The sequence below is a fragment of the Neltuma alba genome, unplaced genomic scaffold, assembly GCF_004799145.2.
Source record: "Neltuma alba isolate B1F8T4 unplaced genomic scaffold, ASM479914v2 tig00011681_pilon, whole genome shotgun sequence".
NCBI lineage: Eukaryota > Viridiplantae > Streptophyta > Magnoliopsida > Fabales > Fabaceae > Neltuma > Neltuma alba.
Window position 1 is genome coordinate 54,055 of NW_021636320.1, and position 18,143 is coordinate 72,197.

Here is an 18,143-nt window from a genome sequence, read left to right on the forward strand (position 1 = left end):
TTTAAGTAGTTTTTTACGTTAAAAAAATGGAGTCCTATAATTTTACAGAAAAAAAGGCACCCCATAATTGAGCACATATACACTTGTGCCCAGGGGAGAGATGAACAAGAAATTTAAGAAGCCTCATAGTGGTCCCTCCACTTTTATGTTGAGCATAAGGTTGCTCAAAACTCAAAAAGTACAAATACTCTCAGAAAATAAGTGATATTCCCTCAGAAAGTACACCCCTCCCCTGCTTGCCTGTGAGCTGATTTCTTCCTATAAAGCAGCCACACCCCTCCACACTTCCATACCCATCTCTCTTCTCCTCTTTCCCTATTTCTCCCGCCCTTCCTCGCTCCTATAATTCTATAACCTGCGTGAGCTCTGCGTGGTTCATATCAAAAGCTGATGACCAACCAGAATGTGATGGCCCCTGATTTGAAATCACAAATGAATACCGTTATTGCGGTGTTGATGTCGATTTCGAATTCACCTATGTTGCCCGGAGCAGGGGTCCCCGAATCCATGGCTGTGCTTCGTCAGTTTCTGGGGACATCCCAGAAAAAGCTCATGAAAAGGCTCAAGGACGGAGAAGGCAAAGGAGGAGCTAAGGTCACCTCCTGGGTCGATTCAATGAGAGCTTCTTCTCCGCCCAGAGTCAAATCCACCGTCCATGCTTGTGAAAACTCAGACATAAGTTCTGGGATTGTAAGCATATGACCCTTTGCTTCACCTTTCGTTCGGCTTTTATTCTACCCTGTTTCTGAACTGTTTCAATATGCAGCTTCATCATCCTTCAGCGCTCAACGTGTTTGATCAGATAATATATAAGTCAAGAGGAAAGAAGATCATAACCTTTCTTGACTACGATGGAACTCTCTCCCCGATTGTTGCAGACCCCGAGAAAGCATTCATGACCGAAAAGGTTTTCTTCTTGGTCTTACCAGCTCTGCAAAACTCGTACTGATCGAACGTATTCTTAACTAAGTAACTTGACGTTCTTGCTTTGAATCAGATGAGAGAAACGGTGAAGGACATTGCCAGACATTTTCCCACAGCCATCGTGACTGGGAGGTGCATAGACAAGGTGCATTTTTCTTGACAGCCAAAAAACGCGTAACAACAGAGTAATGGTTATCGTGGCATATATAGCATTTTCCCCCTAATAATTAAATGTTTCTTTTTTTTTTTTTTTTGGTCGCAGGTGTATAACTTTGTAAGACTAGCAGAACTGTACTATGCAGGCAGCCATGGCATGGACATCAAGGGGCCAACGAAGACGCGAAACTCTGAGAAAGTAAGAGAGCTTCTGCAACCAGCCCTGATAAACGCCATGTTTCTGTTCTGTGTGCTTAGTTTCTGATTTTCTTACGTTTGTTTCAGGGCAAACGAGCAGTCCTCTTCCAACCTGCGAGCCAGTTCTTGCCCATGATCGACGAGGTTTGCCTCTTTCTACCTCAAAAACCCTCCATCCCTCCGAACTGGCAAGCAATGCAAAATTAAACATTAACCTTGCCCTTGTCATTTTTATTTTTCCAGGTGTTTAAAATCTTGGTAGAAAAAACAAAGTCTGTTCCGGGGGCTATGGTGGAGAATAACAAGTTTTGCTTGTCCGTGCACTTCCGTTGTGTGGAAGAGAAGGTACCGGTCAACAAAACTATTAAATTGCTGACTCGTCCATGCTTAATGTTACTCTACCAAACCACTAACATCTCTGTTTTTCAGAGTTGGGTTGCATTGGCAGAGCAAGTAAGATCAGTGCTCAACAATTATCCAAAACTTAGACTTACCCAAGGAAGAAAAGTTCTGGAGATCCGTCCAAACATCAAGTGGGACAAGGGCAAAGCTCTTGAGTTTTTGTTGCGGTCACTAGGTGAGTGTTCGCAAAGCAATTTAACACAGGAAGTCAGGAACTGACGGGCTTTCTGTAATGAGCTATGTCAACCCTAACCGTCATCATTTAACTCATTTTTAGGATATGCGAATTCTAAAGACGTGTTCCCGATTTATATTGGTGATGACCGAACTGACGAGGATGCTTTTAAGGTAATAAATACCGATGACTCTATTGCATGTACTTCACACATATTCTTGCTGGTTTAATTCGTTCTAACATTATAGATTGTCACTTTCAGGTCTTACGCAGCAGAGGTCAGGGGATTGGGATTTTAGTTTCTAAAGTCCCAAGAGAAACAGAGGCTTCCTACACTTTGCAAGATCCATCGGAAGTTGAGCAGTTTCTACGGCGTTTGGTGGAATGGAAGAGAAGGAGGGTCAATCCCACAAAAAGTTTGTAGGGACTTGTAGATTGTAGATAGGTTAATGAGGTCAGTGAAGGAACTGAGACGACCACCCCCAGAAATTTGATGAAGGGTGGATTGTATCTTTAAATTGTATCATTTTCATGTTTCAAGAGTAGCAAATAGTATCATTTTGACTTTGTGAGGGAAGTCAAATAGATTTTCTCTCTCTCTCTCTCTCTGTGGACGGTGTCTTTATTCCGTCACAGTCCACACGTTTGCATGCGCATGTGTATAGTGAACAGCAGAGAGATGTTTTATGCTACTTGCCCATTTCAAAATGCCACTCGAGTGTTTCAACTTTCAACATTAACTCACCCTCTGAATTGTACTTGTCGTACCTGTGGCCAATTTGTGATTGAAAGTGATAATCACAAACACCGCCCCCCCTTAAAAGCTGCTTCACAAACATGATATCACATACTACAAATTTTGCTGTTTAAGATATTTAATGACATTACTCTCTCTCTCTCTCTCTCTCTCTCTCTCTCTTTTAAATTTAGGATAGATCCGGGACAAGCTATGCCACTGTCGATCAAGTTTTATTTTATTCTATTGCTTATGTTTTATGTTGGCTTTTCATGAGTTGTATTGATTAAAAGTCATTATTTAAGTGGGACAAAACACGTACACTTAAACTGAACTTGCTCGAATTAGAGAACGACTAAGTATTGGGATTTTAATCGACAAAAACTAAGCGCATTAAATGTAAATGTTTATTTAGTAATAATATCAACAACCTGTTTTTTTTTTAAATCAACTGGAGTCCCTCCTCCTCTGCAGCATAAAAAACTGAGCTCTTGGAGAAGAAAGAGATCAGAGAAGGTCAAGGGTAACAGAATTCCGGGGTTGGTCTCTATAATTATACCAAAAGTTTTCGACAACCGGCGAGACCATCCGGTTTGGCAGAAGGATAAAGAAAATTAGGAGACGAAGTTTGATATAATTAAATCTTGCGCCAGAGGGTTTGGCCACAAAAAAATATTAACCCAGAGGCACACTCTGCGTGCCCCAGGTCATGATCTCAGGCACGACAGATATTCACAGAACATTGAGGGCTGCACGATGCAAGCGTCGCATGATTGTACTAATTTAGGATTCAGCTCCAATGAAATGGTAGGGATTTCGATAGGCCTATCTTTCTTTCTTTCCCACCCAGATTTACAAAGTGTGCGTGGATAATAAAGTTCACAGAGCCCTCCAAATTGTCTCCATTCGACCTCACCTTGTTTCACTTGATCTATTTTTGGCTGTTTCCTTCCCCTCCACTCTATACGGTATTGCTGGGTACGAAATGCTGGCTCAGGCATACCCAAGAAAAAAAAACAAAATAACCAAAATAACTCTCATTAATTACTGGCCATGTGCCGCAATGATCCTACAAATAATCCGTACATGTGACTGGTAAATTATAAACCCTTGTAGTCTCCTATGTAGTGAAGCTTTTGTTTAAAACAAAATCAATATGAAATTCTAATTTATCTGCAAAACCTTTTTATTTAATTGATATAGAAAGTATAACACTTCTGCACTGGTTCTAGAACCAATGCCAAAAATCAATATTTGAAAAAAAAGGATTTTGTTTTTAAGATTGTAGGTGACTTGATCATTCAATATCCATAAAAACATCTTCATTTGATTCCTTAGAAGGATGATTATATTGTAACCATAAAGCTGTGACTCATAAACGATACGAAGTTCTAATTTGTTTATTTATTGTTCACATACTTCGTTGGGCATTAAAACGAAAGGAAATTAAGTTACTCCTGCCCACAATAAATAATAGACTAAATCTGGTTGATTTGGTAGCCTATTGCAAGCTAAGTGAAAAAATGCACGAAAAAGGCTATTTAAAGACAGACACGTCAAGAAACATGCGCAATTGGCAACTAACTAAATTTATATTTTTAAATATATAACAAGTATGAAATTAAAATGAGGTAAACGTTATGATATTTGTTCTTTGAACTCAAAGGCCTAAGCTTATCTTGTTTATTCAGCTTGAAATTTTTTGACCTTAGTCAACACCATGACAATTTATCTATAAAAACGCTGCCGATTTCAGAACCAATTCTCTTTTAACTGGTGTCAAAAGTGGGTGCTAAGAACGTACATTTGCTGTACCGGTGTGGCATGATGAGTGTATAACTTTACTTTGCTGTATATGATTCCGTGTAATTGTTAGGCTTTTCGCGTCCCTTTATGTTCAACAGAAAAGGGGGGCACAAGTTTCAGATAGGAAAGAAGCATGGGCACAAAATGAAGGTAAGATCCATAAATGGGCACTTGTGTAGTCATCATGAACTTCAAGTTTCTGTTTTGACGGGTTTCTTTGTTCCTCTTTGTCAAGCTGACTGGGGATCCTGCTCTTCCATTCTAGTTGGGGTAGCCCCACAACCTCTATCTTATTCTATTATAAGATCCCCCACAAAAAAAAGGCACATAATAATTGGGAACCACTACCTAGTACCACATGGACATGGTCAAGTCAAGTGGCTTGGAAGCGTGATAAATCAGTTAAATTACTACTGAAGATATTTAAATGGATTGAGATGTACGACGCAGCTAATACCTCCCATCTTCCCTACAAGGGCTTCCACCCCGTTTGTCAGACAAAGCGCTGAAAAGAGACATAGGCGTGGTGTTATATTTAATAAGCCTTCAAATCAGAAAGGAGAGGCCGCCACTACCATCTGAATCATATTCTTTCATGATCACGGATTTTAAAATTTAAGATTTAAAGACTGTTAAAGCCGAAAGAATAGATCTGGCATGTTAAACTAATTAATTAGGAGCACTCACAAAAATTAAAAGGGTTGATACTGGATTCTCGATCCTAACATGCCTTCCAATTGCTCACAATCAGAGATGCTATTCTAAACTATTGGGCGCTCAGATTTGACAGAGCCCACCTCAGTCTAATATCTGAGAGGAGTATCATAATCTGGAAATATAATGGAATGCTGGAATCCGGAAACCGTGTAGGACATGGGAGGGTATTCTAGTTTAATGGGTTATTTTCAAAGGGGTTAGGTGCATGAAAATGAAACCCACCACTACTTTTTTTGAGTCCTATACATATGGTTGATGAGGAGTTGGATTCCACTCAAAGTGCTTGTTTTGAAGAGGACATGAGGGTTTCTTGATGGCAACGCCCCCGTATGCTTCCAAACCCTTGAAAAATACCCCTTCATGCCCCCATCTTTTTTCAATCGTGCACACTTAGGTCGCCACGCTAGATTCACTTCCATCATTGGTGCCTTATTATAAACTCCAATAAACTAAACTCCTCCGCCCTCCAATTATTGGTATCAATCCTGCCACTTCCCTCCCAAACGCCTCCCAACTCGACCTCACACTCTCAGTATTATTCTAAACTCCAACAACTCTCACTCATACACTCCTGACTTAGGACTGACTCATTCCATTTGTGCTTTTTGATATTTTTTTGCAGCTCTTTATGCACCCAACAAACGCTTCCTGGGAACTATTAAAATACCCTTCACCCTCTGACTTCATAAAGCTTAGCATCTCTGTCGGAAATTTTAGCGTATAAAAATAAAAGCTTAGTATTTTTGTGTCAGTATAACCCTCAAGTCCATGCATGCCTGAATGATTAACCTCTGATATGAATAAATGATCTGGCATTATAAAGTTTGTGCATAGAATTCTGATAATGACTTGAGAACTGCTGTTGCCTTCAACATGGTAAGTAAGCTACGAAATAGCAGGCAGAGGCAAATGATTCACCATAACGTTAATGCATAAAAGGCATTCAAATAATGGGCGTCCATAGGCGAGTGTGCAGAAGGACAATGGTCCCCCAATAATAGTGGTGAAGCACGGGGATTCAGTTGTCTATGTAATTTAAAACACGGGTTTAATATTGACCTTGATACTGCAGTAATTAGCATTCAATAATTGTACTTTGAACTGGAGTCCCCTTATAAGCAGCTGCTGCTGCTGGAGGGAGCAGAGCAATTTTATTCTATTTTATAGCATCTCTTTAGCTTTCAGAGTAGGATTTTTTGGATTTCGCGATACACAAAAGGTTATTGCTGCTGGGATCTAGGCCTTCATTCATTGTAGGTTAGATTTAAAAATTAAAACAGATCATTGAGGTAAAGATAGATAGCCTTTCGGCTGCCCCTTGGTGATGTGTGTGTGTGTGTACAAGCTGGCTCGCTTTGGTGATTCTACACGTAATAAAGCCAAAGAAAATGGTTATCTAGGCTGGCTCCTGACCTGCTTAAAGCCCGCAGCTTCCAAATGAGAAGCACAGTAGTAGCTATGTAGTGCGCACCATAACCATTGAATCATTTTGAACAGAAGAAGCATTTGGAATTTGACAGGGAATATTACATTATTGCTCTTTATCATTCCTTGGTACTGTTAACATCAGTTTTCACACAGCTACCCCTTTTTTCGCAAAACAAAAAAATCCCGTGCCAAAAAAATGAGTGCCAGGTACTACGATGATAAAAAAATTAAAGGTATCTTCTATACTTTAATAACCTCAACATCATCACCGAATTTCACATTAATTGGAGACGTTTGAAACCGATATCCAAATGCTACTTCGTCGACATCCTATGTTGCTCTGGAATTGAAGGCAATCACTGTATGCATAGTACCACGGTTTCCTCATTGGGGAAGAAAAGCACACTATCCAATGAAACTAGGTTTCGATTTCACCATGATCTCTATCCATGATTTGATAATAACTAAAAGCAAATAATTAGCCTTTCTTAATACAATATTATCATTTGGTGTGATCGTTCAAATCTAATTTGAATACAAATAGAAACATTAAAATGGCGTCATCACGTCGTGACATATAGTGAAATTGGGCGGATGTCGCCAGTGAGAATAACTTGCAAAGAAAGGATTGGCCCTACCCAAATTGATTCTGGACAATGGCCTGCAAGACGTGAGGTCAACTTTCATGCCCACCTGACGCTCCCCATTGATCTTTGCTAAAACGTGCCCCCGCCCAACAGTCCTAAGCAATTTTCATTGACCACCCTGCCTAAAATCATGCCACCTACCCCATCTACTACCATGTTACTGTGGGCTTTCAAGGAGTCCATAAACACGTGAAAAATGATCCTATTTTCATTCATGTATAATTCGACGGGACAGGTCACAACTTCGATCATGTGACAGGTACTATTACTCAGATGTCCCGATCGTCTCGTGATGATCATGCATCCGTGATACCTAATTATCTGGTCAAAATGACATCTTGCTACCTGAGAAGCAATTTATTGAGAAGTTGTAATTAGAAATTATGTTCGCCGCGTCATTTTCTGTCCACGGTGCTTCTAAATTTTTAAGACTGACCCATCCAAATAAAAGTGGACCGATTTCGGCCAAGACGACCAGGCTTCATAAAGGAAGTCTAGGCTAGAATCTTTCCATTTGGCATTGACGGCAAAACAAGGGGCTACGGTTTATATGTAGGCCTCATCATTGCACAAACATGACATGAGCTTTGCTGTTTTCATTGCTGTGGGGACGTCAATGGACGCACAGAATACGACATGCACATTGTCTCCCTTCCTCCATGGCCAACTGATGAGCTTTCCATTGCTTTGCCAAGAGACTGTTCAATTAGAATGTGGTCTGCGTACAAAGTACCCGCACCTTCCTGATTCAATCCTCCTCTTGTGCGAAAGCATCTTTACCAATGCCTGCCTCGGAAAGCTGATACTCCCCAAGGATGATATTTGCTGTTTGATCCCTGTTCTATTCCCATATTCCTTTTTTATGTTAACAATACTCCAAACGCTCGCTAATTCAATGAAATCTAGTAAAGGATTTGACAAATGCCGACCAAAAGAATTTCATCAACTTTGCTAACCCCCATCACTTTCTTTTTCCAAGAGACCGAGAGCAATGCAGACCTGTATTTGGTAATTATAAGACTGCAATAATAAACCGGTGAGTCCAGCATACTCATTCTCCCCACCACATCGATCATCATGCATCACGAAAATCAATTTCATGAACGTTAGATGCTTCCTACTCAATCTAATTCTCTGCCATAGACCCAAGTCAAGAAAGAGGAATTACATGCTCGTGTCATTAGCTGGGAAACTCTCAGGATATAAGAAGCCAAGTATTACCAGGATTGAAACTGCTCACCAGCACAGTTAATCAGGAAAAGAGCAATATATGGATACCTTTTGATTTTAATTCTCCACATATAGAATTGTCATCACGGTTCCGATTTTAATTTGTTGATACAATAAATTATTGTCAGGTAGACGGGATACTTTATGACAAATTGAAGCAATAACCTGAATAATTTCAGATATCTGATTACACTGTTACAGTTTACTCAACAACGTAATTTGAGAAAAATCCAAAATGAAACGTATACTGAAAGTCATTCACCAGTGAAAAGTGCTTTAAAGAATAAATTACAAAAGAATATCAATGCATGACGCACCAAAACTTCCTGTCAGTGGTAGCGGATCAACATCTAATCTTGTTCAAAATGTCATTCATCTCCACTAGAACCCAACTGAAGCTATGAGATCATTCATGAGCTCCCAACACTCGCGTTTAGTTCTTTTTTTTTTAATTTCTTCCCCTGTTATCTTGAGCCAAGACCATCTTCCAGACACATCAACCGGCACAAACTAATTCGGAATGGCACTTTGTGGAATCCCAAAGACAGCTTGCCTACCACAAACGCTGTTGCGTTTTCAAATGGGATCGAACCCATGACCTTGGTTAAAGTAAAACGACCCCAATCAGTCGATCTAAACGTTTGGTTGGCATTTAGTTCTTTTAGTGAATAAGGTGACAGATGCTTCTCCGAAAATTTTTGTTCGGAAAGTCTACAGATTGTAGTCAAAGGGGGTCTCTCCCGAAGTAATTTTTTTTTCCAAGATATCTATAATTTGCAGTCGAGGTTTCAGCCTGCGTTCAACGCTGCATAAAAGCAACACTGGGTTCAAAACTATACATGACATATCGCACCTTCCCGAACTAAGTAGCAGCTCCGTCACCTCCTGAATTTTCCTTGTGGATATAGCAAATACCGGGGGCGACCTCCTAAACAGAACTAGAATATCATTTTGAGAAAGCCCCAAGCTCCGGAACACGTTCAGTTTCAGATGCCATCTCTCTGAAGACATTGAACTTATTACGCGTTTTGCAGGTAGAAACATACTAGATTTCCTATCAAAGCCCATTTCATCTACCCTGCTAACGTATGCCGATATGCTCTCAGGTTTAAGCAGAAAAAACCTTGGGAAGTTGAATAAGTACCTTACAGTTTGTGAAGAGCATATGCCAGTACTTCCAAGTATCCAATATTAGGCAACATAATCTTCCCTAAATCATGTTTCAGAAACCAACTAGATGCCTTTAGGAGCCTACGAACTTCTTCGACTGAACCCAAAATATTCAAAAACACCGTGAGTGACGGCCCGAGACGATTTTCGGCGCTCCGCCTGAGAAGAAACGGGTCATTAGATACAATATCGGCCGTATCAGCAGGGGTAAAGCCTAAGTCCAGGAAAATTTTGATTTTGGGTCTCAGAATGTTGTCGAGCCTGGAAAGTCATGAGAATGCAGAGAACTATTGCGAAACAAGGAGAGGAGGCCCTTGGACATTTTGGAAGCTATTTCCAAACGAAACGGAGTCAAGGGGCCGCGGGAGATTAAAACTTGCCTGACATTGTGAATGCTGCCTTTAAAAACTCGAACGATGAAAAGACCTCGTGAGTTCCCATTAACGCACTTTCTGCTTCAAGATAAGCCCAAGCTTTCATGCCTCAATGGGCATTAGAAGTGGCGGCGGGCGGAGGTTTCCAAAGGGAAAGTGGCCTCCGGCATGTTCTCAGGCATAAACTATAAACGGAGTTATTTTTTTCTTAGATCGCTCAATTTGATTGAGAGGAGCTTGGCATTTTTACCCAAAGGCTTCATACTTTTAATTTTTAATGATTCCCTTCACGTTAAAATGATTGTTTTACCAGGAAAAAATTTGATATGATATTGTCAAAAAATTACTAATTTCAATTCTTAAATTAGTTCAACGCTCAATTTAGTTTTCAATATAAAATTCAAATCTACTTATTTTTCATATTTTTTATTTCTTAACGTAATTCTTGTAATAGTTACATATATTAAAAGTTTTATTAAATAGTAGTTATAACTAATACATCTTATTAATAAGAGTATTTTAAAAAAAATAATAAATATTTATTACAAATAATTAAATTAATTAAATTATTTAATTTATTTAAATTAGTTAATTAATTTTTATACTATCTCCAGTCTTAATTATAAGATCTTATTTATAGATTATAAGTGAGATTTTATAATTAAGACAAGAGATAGTATATTATGAAAATAAAAAGGCCTTGGTCCGGAATCAAAGAGCGAAAGGCCCGAAGGCATGATTAAGTTACAAAAAAACAAATCGGGGGCCCAAATTGCTGAAAAGATGGAAACTCTCACCAGCAAGAGAGAAGGAGGGTGTTTTGAAGTTGATCCCGCGTTTGCTATTACGGTCTTCCCTTGGTTTGGATTTTGGAAGCTCAATCGGATCCTCTCAGGGGAGGAGGTCAAAGGATCCGATTGACTTTCCCAAATCCAAAATTCATGTTATGCCTTTATTTTAGGATATGTTTGGATTAAAAAACAAATTATAATTTTACAATTCTTCTGTAACGTGTGGTCTAGGATAATACTGACCATTTTCAGAATGCATTACATTTTAGAGATGCAAAAATATTTTTCAAATTTGATCTCAAACAGGATTTTGGCAATTGGGTATCTTCCTTTCTTTGCCGACAGCTTAATCCCATATTTTTTAATTATTTCTCTGAACTTGGGTTAATAAAAGTTTAGAGAATCTCATCTTTTGAGAAAAGTAAAAGGTCATCAATGTAAAAGTTTTATTTCAATTTATATAAAAATATTTTTTTAATAATATTTTTGAGTTCATCCAAACGTCTCATTGATCTCCTGCAAAATAAGAAACATACTTGGATGTTTTTTTTATGTTTTCCTGTAAAATTGTTGTTAATTAATTTAATCAATAGGAATTTATTGACTGACACACCGGACGCCCTCAGCGAGAATAATAAAGGGGAACAGGGTCGGGACATCGATGATTCGATGATAAACACCCTGTTAAAATTGTGAAGACGAAGGAATTCAATCCTACGGGGTGTTTATAGAATTATCATAACCTGTTGTTAGGTTCTGGTTTTTAATTTCTAAATAGATTTAGGTTCTTAGATAGATAAATCTCCGCTGAGAAGGAATTTCTTGTCCGCGGATCGGTCGGGGAATCATGGACTCCATAATGAGCAGGCTCCGAAATCTGGATGCCTACCCTAAAATCAACGAGGATTTCTACAGCCGCACCCTCTCCGGAGGCCTCATCACTATTGCCTCCTCCGTCCTCATGCTTTTGCTTTTCATATCCGAGCTTCGTACGCCTCCCCCCGCCCTTTTTTATATTTTCACCTCTCTCTCGTTCTTGGTTGAATCCAGGCGTTTCTGCTTATTGCTTTTGTTGCAGTGCCTTTTTCACTTTGTTTGTGACTTCTGAACATGAATAGAGCGCCCCTCCCTCCCCCCTCCAAAGAAAAAGGGAGACACAGTCTGCTGGGTTTGATTTCTGCGTTGGTGGTCGAATTCTAGATTTTTAGTATCTTGCTTGTTTCATTAAGAAGAAATGGCATTCAGGGTTACATTGATCCTGAGTCTACCTGTAGCTAGAATGCATTTTTTCAGCTAGGACATTGGGTGACACGCAAGCTGATCCATGATTCTTATTTTCGATCTATTATTAGCTTGCTCCATTCAAATGCATGTCAGAACAAATAAGGATGGATACGGCCTTCAGTTTTTTTGGCTCCGAGGATGGTTTCTTTTTTGAGTTTGTGAGTCATATTTTTGCCGATGACCTTGAACCCCTTTTGCTGGATAGTTTAGAATTCAGCTCTAACAAAGTTATCGTGGGACCTTCTTAAAATACGGTTTAGGATCAATTTGTTTTTTTTTTTTTAAAGATTAATTAAGCTAAATATATAGCCATAAAAAATATTTAACTAATCACAAACGAATTTTTCCATCTTGGTTTGGCTGACATTTGGAGCGACCAACTTTTAGTTGTATTATCACTTATTTTGATTTTATGCACCCAAGTCGAAGAGTGTTGTTAATTGAGTTTAAGTTCTTGACATTTCTGAATTTCAAATGAACAATGAAGTGCCATTATGCGGAAGATATATCCTTTACCATCCTTAATAGTGTATAGTTCATTTTCTTTAATTTTCTCATTCTTGTTTATTCCTCTTGTGGCTGGTTATGCTCATGATGCGCTTATACTTTGTGTTTCTCGTTGGTCCAGGATTGTATCTCCATGCGGTAACTGAGACCAAACTAGTTGTAGATACTTCAAGAGGAGAGACGCTACGTATCAACGTAATCTTGTCTCTTTCATGGAATTACTTGATAGCCTTTTAGAATTTTGGGTTTCTCATTGAACGATGATGTTTTTTGCCATATTTCTCATTCTTAACCAATCTTGCACCTTTGGAGCTGCCTTCAAGATTTTTTTTATTCGGTTGAGTGTTCTTTTTACCTTCGGAAACTGAGGTTTTTATTATATAGTGTACTATATCTTGCAATGCCATGGGTTATACGCTGGTTCCATCCTTTGCTACTTTGGTATGCATAAGCTTGCAACAGGATATAATTGATTTCAGTCAACCTGCTGTTGAAACTGCAGTTTGATGTTACTTTTCCTGCCCTACCTTGTTCAATACTCAGTCTAGATGCTATGGACATCAGCGGAGAGCAACATCTAGATGTAGTACGTATTCTAATTAATTTTTACTCTTCATTGTTTTTTTCTTTAATTTTCTTGAGGGCATTGAACAGAAGGTATCTGATATTTTTCACCTTGTGCTTGTTGTGCTTGTTAATCAAGTTCTGACAATACTGTTTACGTTTTTTCCCGACACTCAGAAACATGATATTGTCAAGAAAAGATTAGACTCTCATGGGAATGTAATAGAAACAAGGCAGGAAGGGATTGGTGCCCCCAAGGTAAATCATATGGATTTTTGGAGCCAATTTTCTCTTCAAATACCTTTTTATTTTAGTTCATTTTGTGTATGATATGCCGATTTCTTATTTTCATTTTCACTTTTTTTTTTTTTACCAGTTGGAGTTAATCTGATCTGATATAATTAAGACCTGATTTTGCTTAGAAATGTCTGGATTGAATTGATCTCTTTAAAGTAGGAGTTTATGCAACTAGTCATTTAATTATAAGGGCTTCTCTTTTTATATGCTTTTCTTGTCTTCTATGGCCAACTCTTGGTGTTTCAGCTAGAACATTTTAAAGCTTATGATAGAAGTTCTACCATCCTTTTCTGCTTTCCTTGCACATTATGCTTACTACTATTATTTGCACAGATTGAGAAGCCTTTGCAAAGACATGGAGGCAGGCTGGAGCATAATGAAACATATTGTGGCTCCTGTTATGGTGCTGAAGTGGTATGTAGGGATCTTTTACTATGTTTGCTAAATTTTTCCATTGTAGGTTTCTTTTTGATAAATTTCTTTAACTGAAATGCTCCTGCAGTCACATTTTTTATGCTTACGAAGCTTGTGTTCCATGATTGTATTTTACAGACAGATGAGGATTGTTGCAATTCCTGTGAGGAAGTTCGCGAAGCTTACCGAAAAAAAGGTTGGGCAATATCAAATCCAGATTTAATTGACCAGGTCTGTTAATTTGACTGATTGGCTTTCAATTTAATGACTGTCCCGGAAACCTTAGAATAGATTTGTTGGCCAATACATGTGTGGTTACTTTTTAGGTTTTTCTGGCTAAAGTAAGCTTCTCAGTTTTGTAATATTTTACAAACAGGCCCAAATCCTCATTTTCTGTGTTAGGAGTCACCTAGCTCCTTTTTGAGCTCGATAGTTGTTCAGACTAAATATATATACCTTAAATGGTTATGAAATTATGAGATGCCAAAGTTTCTTATTTCTGAACCATATGGGCCATTCTTATGATGCTGTTGCTGAAACTGGTTTCAATTACTATGCTCTGCTACATGTAACATGGGATGCATTGAATTGGTTTCAGTTTACTGCTGTTTCTGTTGTAGGAGAGTAAATTTTATCTCATCAGATTCATTCTGTCCATAATAATTATTTTATTGTTGGAAAATAGCCAATGTTGCTTATATTTACTCACCGATTTTGCATGTTTTGATTGACTACCATGATTTTTCAATGTCTTCATTGTGATTCATACGTTGTGAACTTTCTTTGATCATTTTGAAATCTTGATCTTCTCTGTGCCCCCTCCTTTTCCAACCCCTTCGATATGCGTAAAAAAAACTCTTAAATCTGTGGTTGGATAATACCAGTGATCTAAAATTGGAAAAAAATATTCATCTGTTATAGTTGAGTTAGTTGAGTTATTTGATGTTAGCTTTGTTATATGTTTGATCATGTTTAGTGCAAAAGAGAAGGATTCTTGCAAAGGATCAAGGATGAAGAAGGTGAAGGTTGTAATGTCTATGGATTCTTGGAAGTAAATAAAGTGGCTGGAAATTTCCATTTTGCCCCAGGGAAGAGCTTTCAGCAATCCGGTGTCCACGTGCATGACCTGCTTGCTTTTCAAAAGGACTCATTTAATGTACAACCTTATTCATTGCTTTTGACTCCCTTTTTTTTTTTTGGGTTAACTTAGTACAAATAGCCATCATTTGTTTTTTATATTTTATGACTTAATAAGTATCCATTAACTTGGTGGCTTTTGTTTTCCTTATTCTTTTTCCTTGTGACTTTTCTCTGTTGTGCTCCATCCTACGAGGCCTCTTATTTGTTTATGAATGTGATACAGATAAGTCACCAAATTAACAGATTAACGTTTGGAGAGTATTTCCCTGGTGTTGTGAATCCTCTTGATGGGTGGGTATTTTTGGTTGTTCCTATTGCCCCAAAGTCCAGTCACCCTGTCATACTTGAATGTTTAATAAATTCTGATGTTTTCTCAATTATCAGTGTGCATTGGACCCAACAAACACCGAGTGGAATGTATCAGTATTTTATAAAGGTTAGCTACCCAAATTTCCAGCATACTACACACTACCTATATCAAGTACTTATCAAACGAAGTATGACAACTGTGGTACTGTTGAATAAATAAAAAATTGTAATTTCTTTTGGTTAAGTTACTTTTCAGTTCATCTGATTTATAGTTATCCTCCTGTCACTTTGTTTTATATTTTAAAAGGAAATGTGGATGAATGGTTATGGCTTCTGTCAGTGGTTATCTCTTACTGTTAATTATCTAAAAACCTTTTGATAAAAATCACTATTGTTCATATGAATTTTCGTCTTATGATTTGTCATTGCATATACATGTCTTCACACCTAACTAGATGCTCTATGTATTCTATAATTTCTTTCTTTATTTTGTTTTATGTTTTGGTATAGATGTATTGTATAATTTCTAAACCTGGCATTTTATTGCAAAGCAGCATGTGTCTTGCTCGAAGCTTGACTTTAGTAATGTCTTCTGTTATGTTTACACATCTCTAGGTTGACCAATATTCAATATCCTCTTTTTGATAGTTTCACTTGTCTGCCGTACGTTTATGAGCATTGAGATCTCCTTTTTTGGAGGGAACATGATCATCTTTCTTAACAAATCAGCACCATTGCATTGACCAAATAGTATTGAGCGTGCCACGTCCTGAAGGAATGCATAATAGTTTTTTTCCCCATTAAAATTGAGAAATCAAACACTAAGAAGCTCCTGTTCTATTGCACCGTCATTCATCTCTCGTCTCTTTCTCTCTGAACCAAGATAGTCTCTTCCATTGAGCCAAGCTTCAACTCTCTTAAACCCTATAATAGCCTTTCCAACTCTAAACCTTTTTTACTTCCCCTTGGCCCTTGCAAGTGGTTTGGGGTCACACCTGACCCACTTCAGCTATGTCACTCTCTCTAACATCTCCAGTTTCTCAATAGACCCTCTTCCATCATCCTTTTTGGGGCACATCCTATATGGACGGCTGCATTCAGGGCTTGATGCGCTCAATGGCGTTTTTAGTCAATTCAATGGTGCTGAACTGCTGAAAAGCATGGTCCTGTTCCCTCCAAAATAGGAGGGTAACCAGAAGCATTTTAAGATGGGGAGACCAGTTTGATTTTCTTACTAGATGTTGTAATATCTACTATTTCCTTTTGAAGAATGGTTTGGAAAGTATGCCACATATGAATACTCCTAACTTTGTAGGCTTTTGGGTTAAACGTCTTGACTCTTGTGCTACATTCCTCAGTTCATTGCGGAGCTTTTCCATTTTTTTTCTCAATATATTGTGTGTTGAGCTATTCAATTTGGCATTTTCCTTCCCTTTGCAAGAGATGTAATTGATTCAGGAGATAATAATTGGATACCAAAGCTTTGCTGTTTGTTCTTTTGTTAGGTTGTGCCGACTGTATACACTGATGTGAACGGGCATGCAATCCAATCAAACCAGGTTCATAAACTGACAGATCTCTTTATGACATTATTTTGTATGCTATCGAGCGCGACATTTTATGACTAGAAGTGGTTTTGCAGTTTTCTGTGACAGAACACTTGAGGACTGGAGATGTAGGGCGTCTTCAGTCCCTTCCTGGAGTTTTCTTCTTCTATGACCTTTCGCCAATTAAGGTGATGCTATTTATTATGAATTTTCAATGTTAAAATACTGAATAGACAGAAAAATATGCTATTATGTTTTTGCATGAGGGTGTTTTCCATGTGCTTGTTCTCATTATACTTCTCTTTATATGGATTCTCATTGTATATACGAGTTCTATATTTCAGGTTACTTTTACTGAAGAACATATCTCATTCTTACACTTCCTCACTAACGTGTGCGCCATAGTTGGAGGTATAGATTAATCCTCCACTTACAGCACTCACCTTCTTTCTTGCCCTGCTTAGATGAATTCAAGATGGAATTTTACTCAGTTTTTTAATCTGTGGCACCCATATTACCTGTCTGTTGCTGAATACAGGTGTTTTCACGGTCTCTGGAATACTGGATTCGTTTGTCTACCATGGTCAAAAGGCAATCAAGAAGAAGATGGAAATTGGCAAATTCAGCTGATAATTGGTCTATTGTAGGTTGAACTGGCGTTATTTGATTAGTTTCCGCTGAAAGGATTCCAGGAGATTGATCTGTTGGGGAGAAGATCGGCTATTGAATGAAATTCTCTTTTGGTTTTGCCCGAGTTCTTTCAAATTCAACGAAAGGTTTTTGCCAATAGATCTGTTGTCTGAGGTTAAAATGCTGGATCATACATGGGCAGCAAATGCCTCAACATTCACTTTCTGAAACAGCTTTAATGATGTGAATATTACATCTTTATTCTGGATTATAGACGGCCAGAGGATAATCATATATGGCAGAATTAAATTCCAGAAGGGCTTGAAATGAAATCTTGTCAGGGATAATGTAATCAAAACGAGAATCACTCAACTGAAGATGACTTTGCTGCTGCGTGTTGTGTTATGATACATACCTTGTCATGATTCATGAGTGGCATTTCCAATTTAATGGTTTATCTTGGTGAGTTTAAAATTCTAAAATGAAAAGGTTTAATTTAACCGAAAATATTTAAGTTCTCTGTCTTTTCTCCGAAGGCAGCTATTCTCTAATCACGTTAGGGGTTTGCGAAGCGACTTCATGTGTTTTTAATATCGTGTCACGGGAATTGGGCTGCAGCCCATAGTTAATTTTCAATTACATGGGGCTCAAATTTTTTAAGCGTTGCAAGAGTACAGGCAAGATAAGATTTATGGTT

The 18,143-nt window shown here is 38.2% G+C and overlaps 3 protein-coding genes across 6 annotated transcripts; 2 read left to right on the plus strand and 1 right to left on the minus strand.

Moving 5' to 3' along the window:
* The first annotated feature begins 284 nt into the window (after positions 1 to 284).
* LOC114716584 (probable trehalose-phosphate phosphatase C) lies at positions 285 to 2,432 on the plus strand. Of its 2 annotated transcripts, none has more exons than XM_028901608.1 (9): positions 285 to 690; positions 767 to 907; positions 998 to 1,069; positions 1,187 to 1,279; positions 1,366 to 1,422; positions 1,522 to 1,623; positions 1,708 to 1,855; positions 1,958 to 2,031; positions 2,118 to 2,432. In XM_028901608.1, exons 1-9 carry the CDS (start codon positions 391 to 393, stop codon positions 2,277 to 2,279), a joined length of 1,149 nt encoding a protein of 382 aa, XP_028757441.1. In that variant the 5' UTR covers positions 285 to 390; the 3' UTR covers positions 2,280 to 2,432. The 2 variants fall into 2 exon arrangements, with proteins under 2 accessions (XP_028757441.1, XP_028757442.1); XM_028901609.1 differs by having other exon boundaries at positions 1,958 to 2,028.
* Positions 2,433 to 8,384: 5,952 nt separating this feature from the next.
* On the minus strand, positions 8,385 to 10,069 carry LOC114716611 (uncharacterized). The gene is made up of 4 exons (XM_028901642.1): positions 9,966 to 10,069; positions 9,569 to 9,850; positions 9,273 to 9,497; positions 8,385 to 8,421 (listed from the first exon to the last, which is right to left on the minus strand). The coding sequence occupies exons 1-4, from the start codon at positions 10,067 to 10,069 to the stop codon at positions 8,385 to 8,387; spliced, it is 648 nt and encodes a 215-aa protein (XP_028757475.1).
* Positions 10,070 to 11,390: 1,321 nt separating this feature from the next.
* Positions 11,391 to 17,891, plus strand: LOC114716583 (endoplasmic reticulum-Golgi intermediate compartment protein 3). Of its 3 annotated transcripts, none has more exons than XM_028901605.1 (13): positions 11,393 to 11,743; positions 12,667 to 12,740; positions 13,048 to 13,131; positions 13,287 to 13,367; positions 13,740 to 13,820; positions 13,959 to 14,051; positions 14,797 to 14,976; positions 15,184 to 15,251; positions 15,345 to 15,396; positions 16,775 to 16,828; positions 16,912 to 17,004; positions 17,161 to 17,227; positions 17,355 to 17,891. In XM_028901605.1, exons 1-13 carry the CDS (start codon positions 11,602 to 11,604, stop codon positions 17,444 to 17,446), a joined length of 1,161 nt encoding a protein of 386 aa, XP_028757438.1. In that variant the 5' UTR covers positions 11,393 to 11,601; the 3' UTR covers positions 17,447 to 17,891. The 3 variants fall into 3 exon arrangements, with proteins under 3 accessions (XP_028757439.1, XP_028757438.1, XP_028757440.1); XM_028901607.1 differs by lacking the exon at positions 11,393 to 11,743 and adding an exon at positions 11,826 to 12,567; XM_028901606.1 differs by lacking the exon at positions 16,912 to 17,004 and having other exon boundaries at positions 11,391 to 11,743.
* Positions 17,892 to 18,143: the final 252 nt, after the last annotated feature.